The following is a 19940-nucleotide window of genomic DNA, read 5'->3' on the forward strand; positions in this document are numbered from 1 at the left end:
GTGACGGCCCGGGGTAGCCGGCGCGGCCGGGACGTGCGGGGGGAGCAGCCCCTTGAGATGTACCCCCGCCGCAGCGCGCTTCGCTTCCACTTTGCGGGTTCGGGGCTTCCCTTTCCCCCGTCAAGTTCTCTTGCCCGGTTACTTCTTCCCGCTGTATTCTGGCGGCGGCCGCCCTCCCGCGCCGGGCTGCGGTTCCCTCCCCGCCGCTTCTCGGCGCACCCGAAATGAGGAAGGAGCTTGGTCCCGCTCCTGGCATGTCTTTCGGCCGTCGGGCTGCGGCTGGGCGTTCTCAGCCTCCCGTTGCCTCTGGGCAGGGGTAAGGAGCGTGGGAATTTTCCCCTTCAGGCTGCGTTGCACCGTGCTGTTACGGTGCCAACAGGGCCCTTTCCCCGAATTAACGACAACCCCCCCCCCCCCCGCAAACTTTCCCGCTAAACAACCGAGGCTAGCGATACGGAAGTGAGTTAAGATATCACTGAATTGCTGGCATATTGTCATATCGGTCACATACGTGTGACTCTGACTGTCCATGCCCTTACGGGTATGTTGGAGCATAGGAATCGGACGACTACTCGCCATGAAAGGTTATCGGCAATAGCGTTAGTAGAGACTTCAAAATACTGGTAGTGATTTTCATGTACATTTCACTTTTGAAATTTATTTTGTGTTGTTCATTAAAATAAACTGTTCATTTCCAGTTTGGTATTTCTTATACCCAGAGGAAAAAGCAATAAAAGGCTTTGCTAGCCTGAAACAATTTTAATTTAAGTGGGAGTCTCTTTTGGGAGCTTCTGTTTCTGCCACTGGGACTTGCGTAGCTTTGATTAAGTCATCCAAATGCTTTTCAAAATCTTCCCGCTGAAATCGACTACTCGACTACGGGGCACCTGCCAGAATGTAAAGTAGCTCATCACCTTTGAAGGCTGTTCTTTTTTGTAACACTTTGATTGTAAGAGTTAGTGCTTCAAACATTCTGCCCTTACCACATCTTTTCATCTTTAAAGCACTTCTGCCAACTGTCTTAAGTGTTTTGCTGCTATTTGTGAGTACATTATTTGCAAACCATACCGCCTGTAGTAAAATCTGCATTAAAAGCCACCAGAAACAAAGAAAGTTTTCGATGATTTCTTATCATGGCATAGATTCTTAATAATAAAAAAAGTAAAAATAGCCTTAGACAGCCTTTGTAAAACGCTGGTATTTTCTGTGACATTACTGTATTCCGAAGCTTTTGATCACAGGAAATGTGTGTGTATTTCAGAGCTATTTTCCAGTGATCAGGTGAAGCTGATCTTGAAACACTTCAATGTTTTAAGTGCTTCTAGGATTTATTTGTTTTTTTTAGGGGATGGTGTGATGCAGGTGGGATCATTCAAGACTGTGATTTGTTTGTTTGTCATAGTGCCTCATTTCTGAAAGTTGTTCTTCTCCCCATCTTTATCCAGTCTGCCATGGGAAGAGTGATACAAAAGTTTGAATTTTGAAGTGAAACTGAGAACACCTGTTTTCCCTCAGGGAGGATGCGTGTATGTTATTTCAGAGTCACTATGATCAATGACTTAAGTTAAATATCTAGGTATCTAGGTACAACCCCCTAGGTTGTACTGTGTGTACGGCTTCAGCTTTTCTGGAAGAAAATTAGGTGGTTTCTTTAGTGTTGTCTATAGAACTGAAGCAAAGAATGGGATGATTTACCTATGATCTTTAAATCTTCGTTATTACGGTAGCATAATGTAATACATCCTTACAATTCTAAAGGTAGTATTTTCAACTTAATTTGCATTCATACACAAATTTGGTCTGGTACTCAATGCAAAATGAACTTAACACTTGTTAATTTTATGGCAGCTTAGTTATGGAGTAAGCAGAAATCAACAGGATGGAAATGGGGTAGTGAGGAACAACTAACCGTTTGTAACTTTTACTTCTGACTTGCAGAATTCTCAAAGGGAACTAAATTTAAGGGTAATTATGGTTATATAATGTAAAAATTCACTAATTTTTTTTTTTTTAAAAAAAATACGACATTACTTTTTACAGTTTGTGTGTTGCTAACCTCTCATAGTCGTCCGTCGTCCCCCCCTCCCCTTTTTTTTTTGTTTCTTTGTTAAGGTGACCAGTTAAGTGCATGAAATTTAGAAACTGGAGTAATTCAGAGCGTATGAGCAATTCTACTGATATGTTTAGGTTCTGTTAATCTTTATTTATGTAGTCTCCTGGTTCTTTTTGCTCAAGCTATTCAAGTAGTGAAGATGTATGGTAATGGAGGAAGGAAGGGAGCTCTGTAATATCTTTACTATTCATTAAGCAACTCTTACCCAATACAAGGACTGCAGTGAGTAGGTAGTTATTAATTTCTGCATGCTTTTCTTCGAGGGTGCTTCTTAATGTATTATTTTAATGGCTCACAAGTATTGATTCAGCACCTCTTTGAGATGAGGAAATATTGTTTTCCCGTCGGTAAAATTAGTGTAATAAACAAGATGTGATCTGGGGTTGCAAAAACTAATCAATGGTGGAACAGAATTAGAATTCAAATTCACCTGTCTCCATACTGTACTAGTTTCTCCAGAAAATAAAGTGAGTTGGGTATCTACATTCAGTGGCCATTATAAGTGCTGGGTACTTCTTCATATCAGGTTCTGTTGAGAATATGCAGTTAATGTCTAGCGAGAAGCATCATTTTTTTTTTAATCCAGTATTCACATAGCAGTGAGGCAGTGACATATACAAAATTTCATAAATATTGTGCTCTTCTTCATCTCCTTGGCCTTTTTGCCTACAGCTTCCAACTTCTGAAACAAGTGGAGGAGTGATCATATGGATTTCCTTATCCCTCCTTAGCCTTGATTTATTGTTGGAGTACTGTCCACCCACTATGCTGAACAAGTAAGGCTCCTACTGGAAAACATACTAAGTGCTCCTGTAGTTAAACATGGTGATAATGGGAGTAAACACACCAGGGGATGAATTGAAGTTGCACAGGAAACTTTCTGACTTGGGAGTGCTTTTCTTTGAACCTAAACAATATTATATCTGTAACGTAAAAACAAATTCTGTCACACATGCTGGCAGGGTCATTATAGTTGCATGTCAGTGGCACTGAAATGTTCCAGGCAGAAGCACAGCTTGAGCTCAGGGCTAACTGCATTAGTTGGAAACAGGAGGAAGCTGTTTCTGTAAAGTTGAAGGGAAAGGTCAGTGTGGCAATAGGCTTATGGCAGAAGACGGTGAAGATTTCACAATCCCATCCTCTGACTTGTTCAAGTGGTGGGAAGGAAACACTGGAGACAGAAACAGGGTCCTCTGGTCATGGATTGAGCTTTGGGTGGGAGGAGAAAGTAATTTTGTTGATCCTATCTTCCTCTTTACACCTGGGAGGTGTGTGGCAGTGTAGGTAACTTCTTCCTTCCCTACCCGTGTCTCTGCACCTTCTAGATGATGCTTGAAATTTTGGGGAATTTAGTGAAGGAAGCCCAGCCCTATTGTGTCTGTTCTTTTGGAAAGGTATCCCCTGTCATGTTTATATGTTCAGGACCATTTTGTGGGTGTTTGGCAAAATAGGATGTTACTTGTGTGGTGTTTATTTGTCAAATTATTATTTGTTATGTAAGTAGTTGGAGGCCTGCTCATTTTTACTGTTCCTTACTCTTTGATGCATGCTCTTAAGTTTTGGCTTGTCCATAGCTGAGGAGGATTTTGGAGGCTGCTTCTTCCCCAAAGGCATATTATTTTTCCAGTAACATAAATCAGACTGGTTGCTTCAGTCGCCTTGTTTGGGAAAAAAAAATAATCTTAATTCCCCCCCCCCCCCAGTAATGGAGATTTAGTTGGAATTAAGAATTCTTTATTTTGTAAGAGTTCTTGATGGTGTCATGATCATTAGATACATTACTGTTTATGTCTTCCCTCTCTCTGTGATACCTGTGACTACAGTAAGGGTCCTATTACTTTTTTTTAAATTCCGTTTTTCCTTTCACATTTTGCTGTATTTCCAGTTTGAATTTTTTGTATTCATATTTTAAAAGTTACAAAGATTTTTTTTTTTGCTGTGAAAATGGCATAAACCTCTTTCTTGAGTTCATATGGAACCTTATATCCAGTCCCAATATCCATTTTCCTTGTTCTACCAAACAAAACCCCAGAACTAAATAGAAAACAGTGTTCTTGTGGTAGAGACCTTTTCCACCAAGAGATTATTGAGTTTGTTTAAATGCTGAGTCATGTTGTCCAAATTGCATTTTGTTTTCAACATGATTTCTTTATTTTTTTTTTCTTCCAGTTAATATTGTTTGCCCACTTGTTCAGTTACATCCTGGAAATGGCATGCAGAAGTGGGCAAGGCAGGGAAAATACAAGACAGCAGATCCAGTGCATGAGTTTAATTTTGCTTGCATCTTAATTTTTTGGCCCTTACAGTAGTTATATTTACCCCTGATGCTCAGAAAATGAACTGTCCTTTTGTGACCTCTTGTCAGCTGTTGCTGGACTTACTCCTTACATTCTTGTTGTAGAGAAAGCCACCTGGGTACAGTGTAGCTCTTCTTCATTGGCTGTTTCAATTTTTAAGGGATATTGTTGTTTAAAACTTTAATCTTTGCTTCAAAATATCATTTTTGCAACTCCAAGGCTTTAATGAATGCTGGTTCTTGCTGAAGAATCCATCTTTACAAGATAAACCAGGGTGACTATCGGAGACACTTTCTGAGCTGACATGTATTTACAGCTTTGGAAATATATACGTATTTCAATAGTAATGGAATAAAAATAGAAAGATTGAGGTGAAAAAATGCAGGGAGGCATTCCCGGTAAGAAATAACCTCCAGTGATTTGAAACATAGTTCAATTGTCTCTGCTATAAATTTGAGAGTAAGTGTCGTACATGGGTGATAAAAATGGCACAGGCTATTTTTTATATACTCATTATTCACTTAGTTTGTCTTTTTCAATTAACGTGGAGTCTGTCTTTCTCATCTGACTGGGTTTACGTTTCTTTCATAATCATATGTCAACAAACCACAATAGATGCAGCATAATGTGGCACACAGTGTAAATCTTTAGGTTAATCCTTAACATTCTTTATTATAGTTCATTTGGAATCACTTTGTAACTTGATCATGATTTGTACTGGTGTGGTTTTTTTTCATGATATGCTTAATATGTTACAGCTTCATCTTTTCTCACATCTTTAATGTAGAGAGAGGATGCTCAACTCCTCAGCCAGTGAGGTTAGGTGCATGTAGTCCTTGATTATAATTTTTCTTCTTGAACTTCTTAAGAGATGTCTTATCTATTTGCTTCATTTGAGAAATTTTAGCAGTCAGTGTGTATTTCTGCTTTCTAAATCACAGATGAAACCATTGAATCTCAATGTTTTTCATTAAACTCACTTTGTGTGTAGCAATATGGCAAGATAGCCGTGCTTTTGGGGATTTAAGGTACAGCAGTTTCTAAAGGCGGTCCATTTCAGGACTTTGCGCTAAAAAGGAATGCTCACCTACTTGTTAGGTTTGATCAAAGTGACTGACACATTTTGACACGTCACAAAATGTGACACAAAATGTGTCAGTTACTTTTATTTTACATCATGTGTTCTGTTTCTGTATATGTACATTTCTTTAAAGACAGTTTAGCAAACTCTGAACAGAGACTTTTAAATGTAGCTGGGGAGGATGTGGGGAGAGCAGAAGCAAAATTCTTTTGTATTTCTTGATTCAGGAGGGCAGGCAGTCACAGATGTGGCTTGATAATTTGTCTTCAGACCTGTTCCCTACTAATGAATTGCATGAAAACTTTGAAATCAAATTAATTGCTTTCTAATGCCAGCCCATGTAAAACTGAAAGATACAGTCTCTTTCATGCCGGTCACCGTTGGACAGTGTGTGTGCACAAATGTGCCTAGCTTGCATTATCTTCCAAAATTCTTTGGTCTGCTTTCCCAAATTCTCTGGCTTGCAGCCAGCTTCTGGCTCTCTCAGGCCTTGAGGTGGAGGAGAATGATGAGTGAAGGCTGGTGGCTGACCTGCCATTCCCTTCTTGTGTGACTGGCAGCGCATCCAGCAGGTGACACCACGCAAGTGTCCCTTGTCATATGATGGATGCATGTCCAGCCACAAAACAGCAGCATGCATTCTCCTTGGGTAATGGGCAGGGTGCTGCCTTCAAGCTCTGCTGTGTGAGTGGAAACACACCTATCTAATTGCCAGTTTATGATTGTTCTCTGTCATTTGAATAGTATGAAGTCATCAGGTGATGAAGAAGTGACTGACTTTTTGATAGTGTGATGGACAACATTTTGGTTATCTGTTAGAGGAAGGGAAAAAGGAAGACCCAGGGAACAGTCTTTGAGTGCCTCTATGAGAGTGTGTTTGACCCACCCTGACACAAAAATGAGGTAGTTCTGCCCTAAGTATATTTGTTTATTAACTGCAAATTATGATATTAAACTCTGTAAACAATAAAAGTGCTGTGATTTGTTACAAGTAACTCTCTGTAACGCAGCACTTGCTTTGGGCTAAAAATTTACAGTGTTCTTGAAAAAGCCCATCTGCATAGTTTCAGCCTTCATGAAAGGAAATAGTGCCAAAGACTTAGACCAATGAAAAACTTGCAGTGTTGTCTGTTTATAATCATTGAAGTAATGAGAACCACAAAATGTTTTAACAATGAAGTGCAAAATAAATCTTAGCTTTTTTTCCTTGTAAAAGGAATGTAGCTGAAAATAGAATTAAAATGGCCTTTTAGCTTTTGATTGTTGTATGAACTAGCAATTAAGCTTTGAAACTATATGAGCTGGTTGAAGCGGACAGAACTAGACTGTGGTGTGACTTCCTTTTTTTGTCAGTTTGTAACCTGTATTGACAGAGCAATTTGTGAGTGAATCGTATCAATTGGATCTTTCAGATCAGTAGCTATTGTTCATTTCTGGAGGCATGTTTTTCTGGGCTATGGCTAATGCAAAGTTAAAATTACAAGCTTTAAGAATCAGAGCAACAAAGATGGGTGTTCAGGCTATCAGGAAGTCTAACACAGAAGCTTAAAAAATGTGAAGAGGTGTTGAATAGGTTTCCAAAATTTATTTCTCTTTGAAATGTTAGTGTTTTCAATGGAAACACCTGAGTCTCTGCAATGTGTGATACTAAATAGGTGCTCATTTTGTTAAGAACAAACAATTTATGGAAATAATTTGTTTTGTTTGTTGTGTGGTAATGAATTAGTAAAAGTGCTTTTAAGTTGGAAATCTACTCAAAGTTGTTTTGTTTGGAGTTTATCTTTTATTCCTTTTTAAATTCCTCAATGGACCAACTGCTACTGAAGCATAAAGAAACATGTCTACTCTGAAGTGCTTGTGACTAGTAGTTTACACTTTCCTTTTCTGTATAGCATTAAACTAGCAGAGGATCATCCGGAGAAAGAGCAAGTAGGTGACTAGAATAGTGGTGAGAAATAGGTGAATTTTTTTGCTTGTTTGAAGTTCACTGTGTATGACTTGTATCTGTCATACTGAGTCCTGAGTCCTGTTATCATTCCAAGGTATATCACTTAATGGAATGTAAGAGAAATTGCATAAACATTCCTTTCTGTTAAGCCACTGGAAGCTTTCTCTTGACCGCCAGGACTGCTTCTTCCATACTCTTCCCTAGTGTTGGAAGTACAGATAGTAAAGAGATGATCACAGCTTAGATATCCTAAACTTTCTTGCTTCTTGTCCAGAGGAATTAAATTACTCATCTCCTGTGCATCTGCCACATCCAGGATGAATTTACAACACTGGATAAGAACATGGCTTGAGCAAGCTATATAACAGTCTGTGTAATTGTGAGTAGATAAGAAAAATCTATGATACAGTAAAGCGTACTTTTCAACTAAATTGCTTCTTTAGCATCCTATTGAATATCATGTGTGTGTCAGAAGTAGAAATTCTTGCTTATGATAATCAACTTGATTTCTCTTCCCCACATATTCCGTAATTGTGTTACCTCAGTGTTTGTATTTGAAAAAAGCTTTGACAGTCAGTCAAAACCTGTGATGGCAGAGTTCTCACCTGGATTTTGAGCTTTTCCAAGAAGTAAAGAAGCCCACTGAGTTTAGGTGAAGACTTCTGAAGCAAAGTTCTGTGATTAGTTGGTGTCCGAAGATTACTGTGCAAGCATTGTTCCTTACTTATAAATGTGACTAATTCCTCTAAGCTTTCACATGTTGCTGCCTAGGGGGAACTTTGAAACTGCTATCTAATTTTTGAAATAAACATGTAAAAGTCTGAAGAAACAAATATTTAAATCACCTGTACCTCCCAGAATGAAAGGTTGTTCTGCACTGGAAAATCCTGTTGGGTTTCACTGACAGAAACTGTTGATGGTTTTGGGTTTTGCCTTCAGCAGTAAAAGTATTGGTTTTTTTGACCTAGGTTTTGTGGTTGGTCTTTGGACTGCATTGGTCCTCGTTCGCCTGCTTGGTGGCCAGTTCTAGTAATTGGAATTTATGAAGGTGTATAAGTTTTTTATGGGTTAGGGCAAGATATGTTTCCAGGGATGCTTGGTGTAGGGCATAGAGGCTGTTGGGGGTGTGTGTGCAGGGTTCATTAATACGCATGTTAAGTGCCTTTCCTTCTGTCTTTTTAAAGAAGGAATGCCATAGAACTGAATGTGGTTGTTCACGCCGCTTCAGGGCTGCTTTGGAAAATGTAATGGGGAAGCTTCTCTGTCTTATGGGGAGTAATATTATTTTTCAGAACCCTAAAATACTTTATAAAAAAAACAAACCCAACACCAAAAAGAAGATATCTGCCATGCTTTGTGAAGACAGCAATCTAAACATCTAAATAATCATCTCATAAATTATTTATAAAGAATGACATTTTTGCAATAGCTATGCCAGTGTTCTCAAACAGTAACTTAATTTGTTTTCTTGCAATTTGTAATATAAAGTGGGGTATATTTCTGCAGAACTTCTGTTTCAGAAAAAAAAAAAAAGCAGTCAATTTTTTTCAGTTAGTAAATCTGCAGTGAATATTCATTTAATGTTTTAAAACGTGAACTTTTGTTCACAAATATTTGAGTTCTTAATTGGCTAGTTTAGATTTATAAAAATGGAAGATCTCATCAGATTGGAAAAATTACAGGATTAAAACAGTACTATCCATATCTATTTGCATCTACGCAGATTGAGCCAACATCTATGTATCTGTGTGGGTATGGGGAGTGGGCAGGCACTGTGTAGGGGTGTTTGTTACTTACATATGCTTTCATTTATTCAGTGAACAGTTGTTACCCATACATCTGAGAAATCCAAATTAACAAGCAGGTTTTTTTGTTATATTCCTACTTTTCAGTTTTCAGGATAATTGTATATTGATTGGTAACTATAAGAAACTTTTACAGTTACTTTTCTCAACTGTTTTTGTTAATCAAGAAAACATACTACTGGCAAAGTTGCACTCCTCCAAATTCTCAGTCACTGCATTGTTTTTATCCTATGGAATGGATATTTACGAAGAACCATGGTAACTTTTATGTATATACTTTGATTTTACATGACTATATAAATGTATCGTCTATATAAGAATTAAAAATTACAGTGCAGATTAGAGCCTTAGTTTGTGATTCTACAAGTGTAGGTATGCTTAACTTCAAGTACACGCTTGAGTTTGACTTCTTTGATAGGTAGGCACAATAACCATAATTGTTTACAGGATTAAGGTTTTTGATATGAACTTTTAGTCATTTAGGGAGTTCAGAGGCAACGTGAGACCATTTGAAAATGCTGTAACCACTAAGTGACCTGTATTAGTAATAGCTGGGTAGGTGTTAGTGCTGAAATAATGAATCACTCAGCCATTTTTGTAACTTGCACTTCTGAAATAACATGGCAGTAATACATGCATAAAGCCTATTTCCATGTTTTAGCTTTATCCTCTACTTTAGGTGATGGAAAGTAATTGTTATAGTACTGCAATTTATTAGGACTTATGTGGCATAATTAAGTGAGCAAGAATCAAATGTCACCATAGGATTTGCTGTGCTAAGCATAAGTAGATCAGAGAACAAATGTATCTCATTTAGCATCTGAAATGTCCGTTAACTATGCTGTGTGTAGGTCTGAAAATAATTTTTTTTATTTTTTTCACAGTAGTATCAGGAGGAACTCATTACATCGGTATTTCTCTTTTTTTGAGGTGTATTTTGTTTTTCTTCTTTATTTAGATGTTGACACATTTATTTCTCAAACGCTAAAAGGAGAAAATTTATCTAAGAAAGCAAAAGAGAAAAGGGAAGTTCTTCTTAAGAAGATAAAAAATGTTAAGGCAAGGTAAGTAAGCTTCAAGGCTTTAATATGCTATAAGGTCACACATAAAGTTTTTACAATCTTTCAATAACCTTTAACAATATTAGCAAAAATCTGTTTAGGTACTGATTTTGTCAAATAATCTGCATGGGTTCAAGTCTTTATATCTTTCCTGAAGCTGCTGCAATTGTCAGAAATGGGAACAGAAGGATTTGTCCCATTTGAATTGCTGTAATATTCTGAACCCTGATTGCAGCCTGGTTCGGTAGAGCTTGCCTTCACCTCTGCTTTGATAAGACTTACTGAAATTTAAGAAATATAATGCATTGAGAATATGAATGAGTTTCCTGTCACAATACTCTGCTGGTGTAAACCAGCATAGTTCAATGCTGACTTTGCTTTACTTTATAGTCTGTCATTTAGCTCTGTAATAGCAAATTGAAACATAACTGGAAACTATTTATACTTTGCTTCTGCAGTGTTAAAATAGTGAAGTACTGTGACAGACCACGCAGAGCGCTGTGGCCTTTTTCCCTTTTCCTCTCTTTTTTTCTCTCAATAGGTATGATTTGAGACTCTGTTGTGTCTTAATTTCAGTCAGACAAGTCAGCTGAAGAGATTTGGCTGTAGTTTTATTTGTGCTACAAAATTTTACTTGCAAAATCTCTTTTCTTACAACTCTGATCAACTAGGATATAATCTAGTACTTGTTGTTCTTTTCCCACTGTTGTTTCCAAATTGTTTTTCTACTGATCCACTCCTGTGTGATATCTCTTAACCTTTCCTTTGATGACATGCTCCTGCCTCTGTGGCAACTTGTTTACAATTTCAAAGACAGCACAATCTTCTGGCAAGGGCATCATTCTTTGCATGACACTAACTGTGGGAAGACATGAGATGTATCCCAGAGTCTTGTAATTGAGGGTTTGTGTGCCTTTGATTCGGTTTATAAATGCTTAGGGAACTACTTTTTTAAGGAATCAGGATTTTTTTTCTTTTCATGCTTTCCCATCTGGGTTATTGAGCTAAACTGGGACAGTACAGATGACTTGCAGATACAGCGCTACTGACTTTTTATCTTCAGTCTTATGAGTCAACTATGGTTTTTTTTTGGTTGATGAAATATTGAAGGAGGGAACCTGCAGTTACGGAAGCAGTTGACCCTGAATGCTTTGCCATTTGTTTACGTGACCCCACCATTTCATGTCTTGTTTTAATTTCTAATTCCTTCCTTGTCTCCTGTAATTCACTCTTAGTAACATTTTGTTTTTTCATGCAGGCTGTAAAATATATGCACATTGTAGTCATCTTCGACTTTCGCATCCCACATACTGGGCTGTGCCTAACACTGCTAATTCCTATACAGGATTTCTCGGATCTGGCCTTTTATCTCTGTTTGCATTTCTTGGTTTCTTATTGCTAGACCATGCCTTTCTCTCCTGCTCGTTACTTGTAAGAACTAACCTGATACACATACTACTGCTTATTGTCTATAAAGATGGTCTTGGCAGCTGCATTTTATTTGCCAGTTATTTCTGGTGAAATCCTCTCATTTTCACATAAAGTCCATGCACGCTTCTTCAGGTGCTGTTTTAGATAACACTGTCCTGATTATTTGTCTCTATACATCATACTGTATCCTATGATTATTTTTGTTTCTGAAATACCAAGATTTAGCTCTGAAGAAATATTTTTTTTTCCCCTCTGGGATGATAACAATAGAAGTGTTTTAAGCATCAAGTATGGTAAGATATTCCTATTTGAAAATGACTTTTTAAATTTAGGCCTGCATCAATTTTTATATTTCTGGTTAATTATTAATACTTTTAAATTTGAATTTTGTAGATTATTGCAACTAAACCCAGTATTTGTGGATTTTTTTTTTTCTGCTGACCTACTATTTTAAAGTATGCTTAGTGGGTTTTACTTGTGCACAAAACTTTCTGGAATATGTTACCATTTGGAAAATTTACTAAAGATGCTTATTTATGTTTATACCTTAAGATAACTGAATAGATGTATATCCCTATAAATGGCAGCTCTGAGTTTGGTTTTGTTCCAGCCTTCTTTGAAGTGACGGGATTCTCTCAACTGCAGAGGCAAAAGAAAAACTGAGTAAATACGTTAGCCAAAAATAAAGACTTAAAAATTATTAAGGAAAACTTGACAGTGCTAAGTTTCAACTACAAAACTTGTTAAAAACTAGCAACTGTTCCGTGCTGTATTCTAGTACTATGGATTGGCAAGTGCATTGCTTTACTGTGTTTCTTCTTCTTTCTGCAGTTACCCTCAAGAGTTCCAGGATAAAGGTAAATGTCGCGGTTTGTTTGTTTGTTTGTTTGTTTGTTTTTTCCTTCCTCCCCGTGATGTACTTTTGCCCCCTGGCATACCCTAAGCCGGAGAAGCACAAGGCGCTGGCTGCGGCCGTGCCCAGGTGCTCCCGCGGACGAAGGGCCTGGCTCCCCCTGCTGAGTGAAGCGGGAAAAGCTTCCCGGTTGCCAAGTTCTCGCTAAGCCATTGCTCAAAGCCAGGTCCCATTTCCTTCATTGAACGCCTATGAGAAGGCTTACTGATGAAAGGATGAGCTTAGAAATATAGTTCAGAATAGGAGCTTGTTATGTCTGGCTTAATTAGGACTAGCGTAGCGTTGCAAAAGACCATGTAAGCAGGTTTTTTTTTGTTTTCCAGAGGAAGCCTATGCAAAGCAGTCTGCTTAGGAGATAAAATTTTAATAGGGATAAAGTATTTCAGCCATTTTCTCTTAAGATTGCAAAAGTCTTTAATTCCATAGTGATGTTTCTTTAACCTTTTAATAGGATCATCTAGTGGCAATATGATATTGGCTTTCGATCCACGCTGAATGAATGTTTCCATAGTGCAGCCGGAGCTCAGACCTTCAGTTGGAGAGGAGATGATTTAGTGTGCAAGTAATGAAAACTGAAGTGTGGGTTATCTATTGTCTTCTAGTGGAGTTAAAACAAAGCTGCAGAGTTCAGTTTAGAGAAGTCTGAGTGTGTTGCTACAGTGCTCTGTTCTGTTAACTAAACCTGGAAGGGCTCTTATTTCCATGATGCTAATTCTTGAGGTCATGACCTATAGCCTGTGGATGCTGGTATGAGGGTCACAGTGCGAGGTCAAAAAAGCCAATGCAAAGCTTCACTTTTTTGCAGTGGTTGAAGAACTGTCTGTTTCTGGACAAGGAGGTTGAAATGTGTGGGCTACAGTGTGCCTCCTGATAGAGTGAAAATATGTAAGTCGTATTAGGCAAGTAATGCTGTGACAAGGCACAACAAGTTCATACATTTCTTATCTCTGTTTAATCAAGTTACACAGCCATAGCAGTTTGAATAAGATGAAAATACAGCTTGAAACTTCCCAAAGGTTGCCAAGGTTTTGTAAATTCAAACTATGTGGTTATTTAAAAAATGCATTAAAATAGTTTACTATTTTTTTTTAATAATGCACCTCAGCACCCTTATTGAAGTTAAAACGTAGTTTCCTTCCTCTCCTCACTGTCCAACAGAACTAAATGTAGAAAAGTCAAATGTTATTTTGCTAAACAAACATGAAATAAGGTAGGCTAGTTATTTCATTGCAAGTGCATCTGACTTTCCAGAGGGCATGTTTTTTAAGGTTTAATAACTTTCTGAGGCTGTGAATTGCCAGTAAACATGACAGTTGTCTGTAGAGAGCAGAGTTTGTGTTTACTGGTTTGCTTTTTATGAAGGTCAGGAAAATTCTACTGTGCTTACTTTCTTCACTGGCATTTGATTTGGAATTTCTTTTCTGATTCAACAAATTTATTAATGAAAGCTCATCGCCATCAAAATAGATGGTTTAATTGATATAGTCTGCAGTTGTTACTGTATAACTTGTTCTGACTTCTGTGAAGGTTGTATTCAGTCTTACTCCTTTTGTTAGAGTGCATTTGATTCTTGGGAAGGATATGTTGCCCCTTTAAATTCTCATGATGTCTTACTGGTTCAGAACTACACATAGATGGTGAAGCTTGCAAATGCTGATACTTTAGTTTTCTTTCAGTATTTGTCAATAAAATGAGAAGGCTCTAAAGTAATACCATTGTTTTCTGCAAGTGAGGGTAAATTTCTCTAAATTCTGTGCCTTTACATGAATAAATACGAAAAGAAACCCCAAACGATGAGAAATGGGAGCCTACATTTATTTGCAAAATATTTGAGGAAATATGGTATGGGTTGTTGGTATCATTTCCAGAGTTCAAGAAGTGTGTGCTAAACTTATTTGGTTGTGTCATTCTTACTCCAGGCCTGTACAAATTAGGCATGACTTGTGTAGGTGTAGGACAAAGGACCCACATGGAGGTAAGCAGTGAGATTCTTGGACAGCTACTAGTGTAACAAAGCAGCGGCAGCAGCTGAGTGAGGTCAGCTTTTGTGCCCATTCATATCTCTGTGCACACCTAAACATTTGAAAAAATGGAAAATTTGAGGAAAGGTTAAAAACTGAGGAAAAAAAAAATAACCTTTGAGAAAAGGTTAAACATTTGAAAAGAGGTTAAAACCAGTGTTGGTCAGACATTTTCCTGCTCCTCCCCTCCAGAATAAAAAGAAATATCCCAAAATATAAGATGAGAAAGGAGAATATCCTTTAGGAAAAAGGGAGAGGTGGAAGCAGAAATGTGGAAACTGCACTGAAACAAACTAGGAAGAATAAAAGCTACTGTGCACATTTAAACTTGATGTTTGTTGTTCCTTGTTTTGTGGTAGCAGTGACTCCATTTTTAGTTTTTTTTTAATGCAAATAAAATAGTCTTTGTTGTAGCTGGAAGGAAAGGTGAAGAATAGTTCATATTATGTGCCATATTATCATGGTATAGTATTTATCACAGTACATTAATTATCATACCATGTCAGCTGTTTTCAAGAATCTAATGAGTTGTGACCTGTCATCCTTCCAGAAGCACTCAGAAGAATCTTTTGGAAGCTGAAAGAAGTGAACAAATGCTTTAAAAATTGTTATATCTTCTGTATAACGTAATGAAACTTGACTGTGGTTTCTCAAACAGCAGCTCCTTCAGCTTGTGAGTTGTTCCACAGTTATGCTTTGTGGTCATCAGCTTGTGACTCCACTCTCATCGTTGCATGCTCTTGAAGTTCTGCTGGCTTTGCATGTGGTAACTGGTCAGTTTGACCAAGGTACTGTATGTGTATGGGCTTTGGCCACTATCATGCAGAATCTTATCTTTCATAAAAATAAAGCACAGAGGTTTTAAAAGAATAATAAAAAAAAAAGTTGAAGAGCACATGCACAAGTAGAACCAGGCTCCTTAAAACCAAAATCATCTGTGTGAGTATCTCTAACTTTCAGAAAGCACATACATATTTCTTTGCAACCAAATGATAAACTTTGGGACTTGCTTGCGCCCTCCTAGAAAGAAGCCTTTTTAGTTTCTCTGTTAGGTCAGTAAATATGCTGGCAAAAGCATCTTCTGTGTCTACACAGTGAAAAAAATAAGCTTTTTTGGGAAGGTGGGTATATGTGAAAATTAAAGACATAAAATTAGTTGTATAGGAAAATATTTAATTCTCATGTGTGATGTGTTATCTGATTTTACACTGACTTTTACAGTTAATTTACAAAGTGCATGGTGTTCTTATGACAGAAAATGTACAATTGTACTAATACCCAAAATACTAATCTTTCCGCAAATTTTATTTTTTATTGAGTTATTAAACATTTATTGCATTTATTTTATTCTTAAATTAAGAAACTGCTTTTTTTTCTTTTTCTTTTAATTTGAAATATTTGACTCCTCATCTAAGTAGTTTAAACAAAACCAAAAAGCCATAGTCGCACTCAAAGTGACCTGTTCTAGATCTTAGAATTGAGAAAGAACTTGAAAACTAAGATAATTCTCATACAAATTGAATTCATTTTTCATAAGACTAGTATTCCACTAAGGATATAAAAGTCTGGATTTTGTCAGAGATCCTGAGTTAATACAGTTTTTGGCATTTCTCTGTTTTGAGATTAATTGAATCAATACCGTGGCTGCCAAAATGTTTAGTAAAAAGAACCTTGCTTTCAATTTATGCTAAAAATAGCAGTAAAGTTGGCAGAAGCACCATAAGCCCTAGAATCAGTTTTTGTGTTTGAAGATCACTTGCCATCTGCTCTTTGCATTTATTTTAGTAAAAGATACATTTTTAATCACTTTTCTCAAAAGATTTTTGGCTCGGTGTTGAAAGTGAGACACCAAAAGTACTAACCAAATCAAGTCATAATAGGGGAATTTGCAGAACAAGTTCCCCATAAAGCACTTGGTGTACCTTATATATGAGCTGTGGCACACGACTTCGGCTTTATTTGTGCAGAAAAGTATGATATAACCTTTACTAACTACCACTTTTCAGTCTGATGAAGACTGATGAAGGTTCACTTTCATTTTAATTTCATTGTAGTATAAGAGAAGATAAATTTGCGTCTCTAGAGCATCAGTGTTTTATGTAGTTATTGGGAGTACCTGGAGGAAACCTTTAAGTGACTTGGATGTCTCTGGCTCTTGGTAGAGCAGTGTCTGGAGCCTGAGACATCTGCTTCCTGGAAATAGTCAAGCTGACAGAGTAGCACTGTATGCAAGGGCTTTGTATTTTCTTCCCTGCCCCATGTTTTTTGTTGAGGTGCTATTTCCTTTTTTGTTTCTGTACTCTTTCCCTCCCCCCTTCAGGAAATGGCAGCAGGTAGGAGTCTTTATGGACTTGAGGCAGTAGCTTGTAGTCATCACAGCAGTATGTGGATGCAAGTTCTGTATTTTAACACACTTGAGCTTTCAGTCAGGGGCATAAATACATCATTAGTAATAACCATAAATGGGAAAGATGTGGCTTAGTTGTTGTGTAGTCCTTTGAGGATCTTCATGATGTATTTCTGGAGAGACCATCAGATGCATTAGAATTGTGCCAAGTATCACTCTCTCCTGGAAGTGTGGAGGGTTTCCTTGTAGGCAAGTCACTGGTGTCTGTTTCAGCTTCATGTAGTTGTTATCTGTGTAGTGTCCCTGCTAAGTGCAATTTAAAGCAGCACAAGACAGAACCACCAGTGCAGCACAAAATGGTCTTATGTCCATCATCAGAATGAGAGACAGCTCAACAAGTAAGAGTTGTGTTGCTTTTCTTGCTTGAAGCGCATTTGCTTACAAACTTAATGGTGTTTCAGTATTGTTTTAACAGATAGCTGCTAAAGAATTCCTACTTGACCTTTATAAAACAAGCCATTTAAAACAGCCATGTTAATATGAGACTCTAGAAGACTCTTCAGGAATGGGTGTATTGAAGCAGATTGCATGGCAACGCATACGTTGAGAAAGTGGCTGTCGAAAGAATCCAGTCTGGCAAGGTGACTGGTGGATTGGGTCAGTAGCATCTCCTTAAAGAAGCATCAGCAACTATTAGTGGGCTAGAGAATACCTGTGCCAGCTTGAAAGCAGCTTTGTCTAGTTATTTTTATGAAAAACTGTGTAGTGAGAACCTTGCATTGATCTGCTTGATGGCTCCATCCAGTCCTTTGTTTGGTGGGCTCTTACTGCAGCAGAGAGTGGACAAAAGGAAGTGATTTCAACCTGCTGTGACGTGGGACCTTACAAAATGGCAAGAGGCAGAGTGTTTTGAGCTGCATGACATTTTATTTTTGTGAATTGTTTTATTTCTTTTATACTTGAGCAACTTCAATGCATCACTCTGTCTTTTTTGTTTAGTGATCTGAGGATGTGAGCTATCAAGGCTCTTTCAGGGATATTGGCTGAAACATCTTGCATGCTCTTTTTTTTAGTTAGTGGTGGAAGCACTATCTTTAATACTTAGGAGTTCATTGCTATAATCACTATCTTAGATGAAAATGAATTCTTGGGGAAAAATAATATTATTAATTTTTCTTATAAACTAGATTCTTACAAAATAGTATGGTCCTGTTCATTATATTCAGCTTATACCAACTAAATCTGTTAGAAATCTTCAGAATAGGGGGCAAGGACTGAAGTGCAGCCCTTGTTACAATGAGGAGAGTTTGTTTTATGCTCTGTTCCTAATGTGGTATACTTACCCTTTGCTATGCATTACTTCCTAAATCAATAAATAAGCATTTAATAAGTAAAGACATTGTATGGGTTTTTTTTTACAGATAACAAAATATTGATTCTGCTATCAAACCTACAAAAGGTTAGTTTAAATTGCAGAAACTGGAGAATAGGGTCAGTTCATATGCATATTTTTGTTATTGTTTAACTGCTAACTATCTACTGTTAATGAAACTTCTTTTTTTTTCAACTTCCAGATAAATCATATGGTATTCTGGGGAAACAAGAAACTATATTAATGAGCATCAACTCCTTAATTATCCTTGTGACTACATAACAGGGACACATTCATGGCATTTCTTTGTGCAATAACTTTTGCGAAGAAGTATTTTTAAACTGATCATTAATTTTATGGCCACAGAAATGAGATGCAAAATTTATGCTGTTGTCATTGGCACAGGTTCAAGGCACTACTGACATTATGTGTGATTGTAATGGAATGGCTGCCAACTAATGAGTCTATAGACATTTTGTTTGAGCATGCTTTGCTTTTAGATGTCTGATTAGGCAGCAGTGCTTTCAATTATGCTTGCAAATTGTATTGGATACATTTACCTGATGCCCATTGTTGCTTTGTAGTTTGGTTTTCTATTACATAAATGCAAGTTGAATGCTTTGCTTTAATTTATTGATGCTTTTCAGGTGTATTTTTAGGTACTTGGCACCTGAAGAGAGGAGTAGTGGCTTGTGCTGCTCAACACTGACTCCTCTGACTGTTCAAGGAGTAACACATGCAGCTTCAAATGCAATTCTGTCTAGCCTGTCTTGGTGGAATGTAAATTGCAGTGCAACACACTGATGGAGGAGCATTTAAAGTGGAAAAGAGACAGAGATTATTCTGAGGGGGGAATGCAGGAGATCCCACAGAACCAACAGGAACCCTCTCAGTGAATTGCCAGGAGCAATATCCTTATATATTAGTAACATACACTTCTAAGATGTGTTTTAACCCTGTGAGAATTAGGAGGCAAAATCCCAAGGTTGAATCTGGCCTGTAGTCATTTCCCTATGTAAGTACATAAAAATGTTGTGAAATGTTCCTTATTAAAGCTCCAGAGCAGACTGAGTCAGCTGTCTATCAACATGCCTGCAGTTCTTTTGTACAAATTAGATAATTTAAGGATTGCATTTCAATGTATAATATAAACTTCCAAATACATTGATTTAATCTAAAATAAAAATTGGAAGATTTTTCATATGATCTAGTCCTGCAAGGCTACAGGTTGCTTGTACCTCTGTTTATGGTTTGTGACCTATTCTCCACATTTTTTGCATAAAATGTGGATACCTGTATGTAGTATTGTAGCTGTATATGGGATTTACATATTTGTCTTAGTAATTTGTGTGATGTTTTGTTGTTTTTTTTGCCTCCCCTCTGCCATTTTCTCCTCGTATGGAAGTTTTCAAGCCTTTATTTGGGATTTAACGTCTAGAGAATGATTTGAAGATATAAATTTGCTAAAAGCACTGAGAGTGTAACTTCTTTTTCATAAACCTCAACATGTTTTTTGTTTTAAGAGCATTTTGAAGTTGAATATCTTAGGTG

The 19940-nt window shown here is 37.3% G+C and overlaps 1 protein-coding gene and 1 long non-coding RNA gene across 2 annotated transcripts in view; both read left to right on the forward strand.

The window, feature by feature from the left end:
• Window positions 1–2110: 2110 nt before the first annotated feature.
• Window positions 2111–10627, forward strand: LOC130598653 (uncharacterized). Its single transcript, XR_008972046.1, has 3 exons — window positions 2111–2159; window positions 10203–10308; window positions 10463–10627. It is a non-coding gene; the product is annotated as an uncharacterized LOC130598653 (long non-coding RNA).
• Window positions 10628–14494: 3867 nt separating this feature from the next.
• The window catches only part of SKAP2 (src kinase associated phosphoprotein 2), a 103424-nt gene continuing 97978 nt past the window's right edge, over window positions 14495–19940 (forward strand). The window contains exons 1-3 of the mRNA XM_057408298.1: window positions 14495–14624; window positions 15221–15343; window positions 19049–19162. Coding sequence (XP_057264281.1) covers window positions 19126–19162 — 37 coding nt within the window. The 5' untranslated portion in view covers window positions 14495–14624; window positions 15221–15343; window positions 19049–19125. The remainder of the gene's footprint in view (window positions 14625–15220; window positions 15344–19048; window positions 19163–19940) is intronic.

This window comes from Pezoporus wallicus, unplaced genomic scaffold, assembly GCF_028554395.1.
Source record: "Pezoporus wallicus isolate ANWC-B61680 ecotype Strahan unplaced genomic scaffold, APGP_CSIRO_Pwel_v1 contig_7841, whole genome shotgun sequence".
NCBI classification, from domain to species: domain Eukaryota; kingdom Metazoa; phylum Chordata; class Aves; order Psittaciformes; family Psittacidae; genus Pezoporus; species Pezoporus wallicus.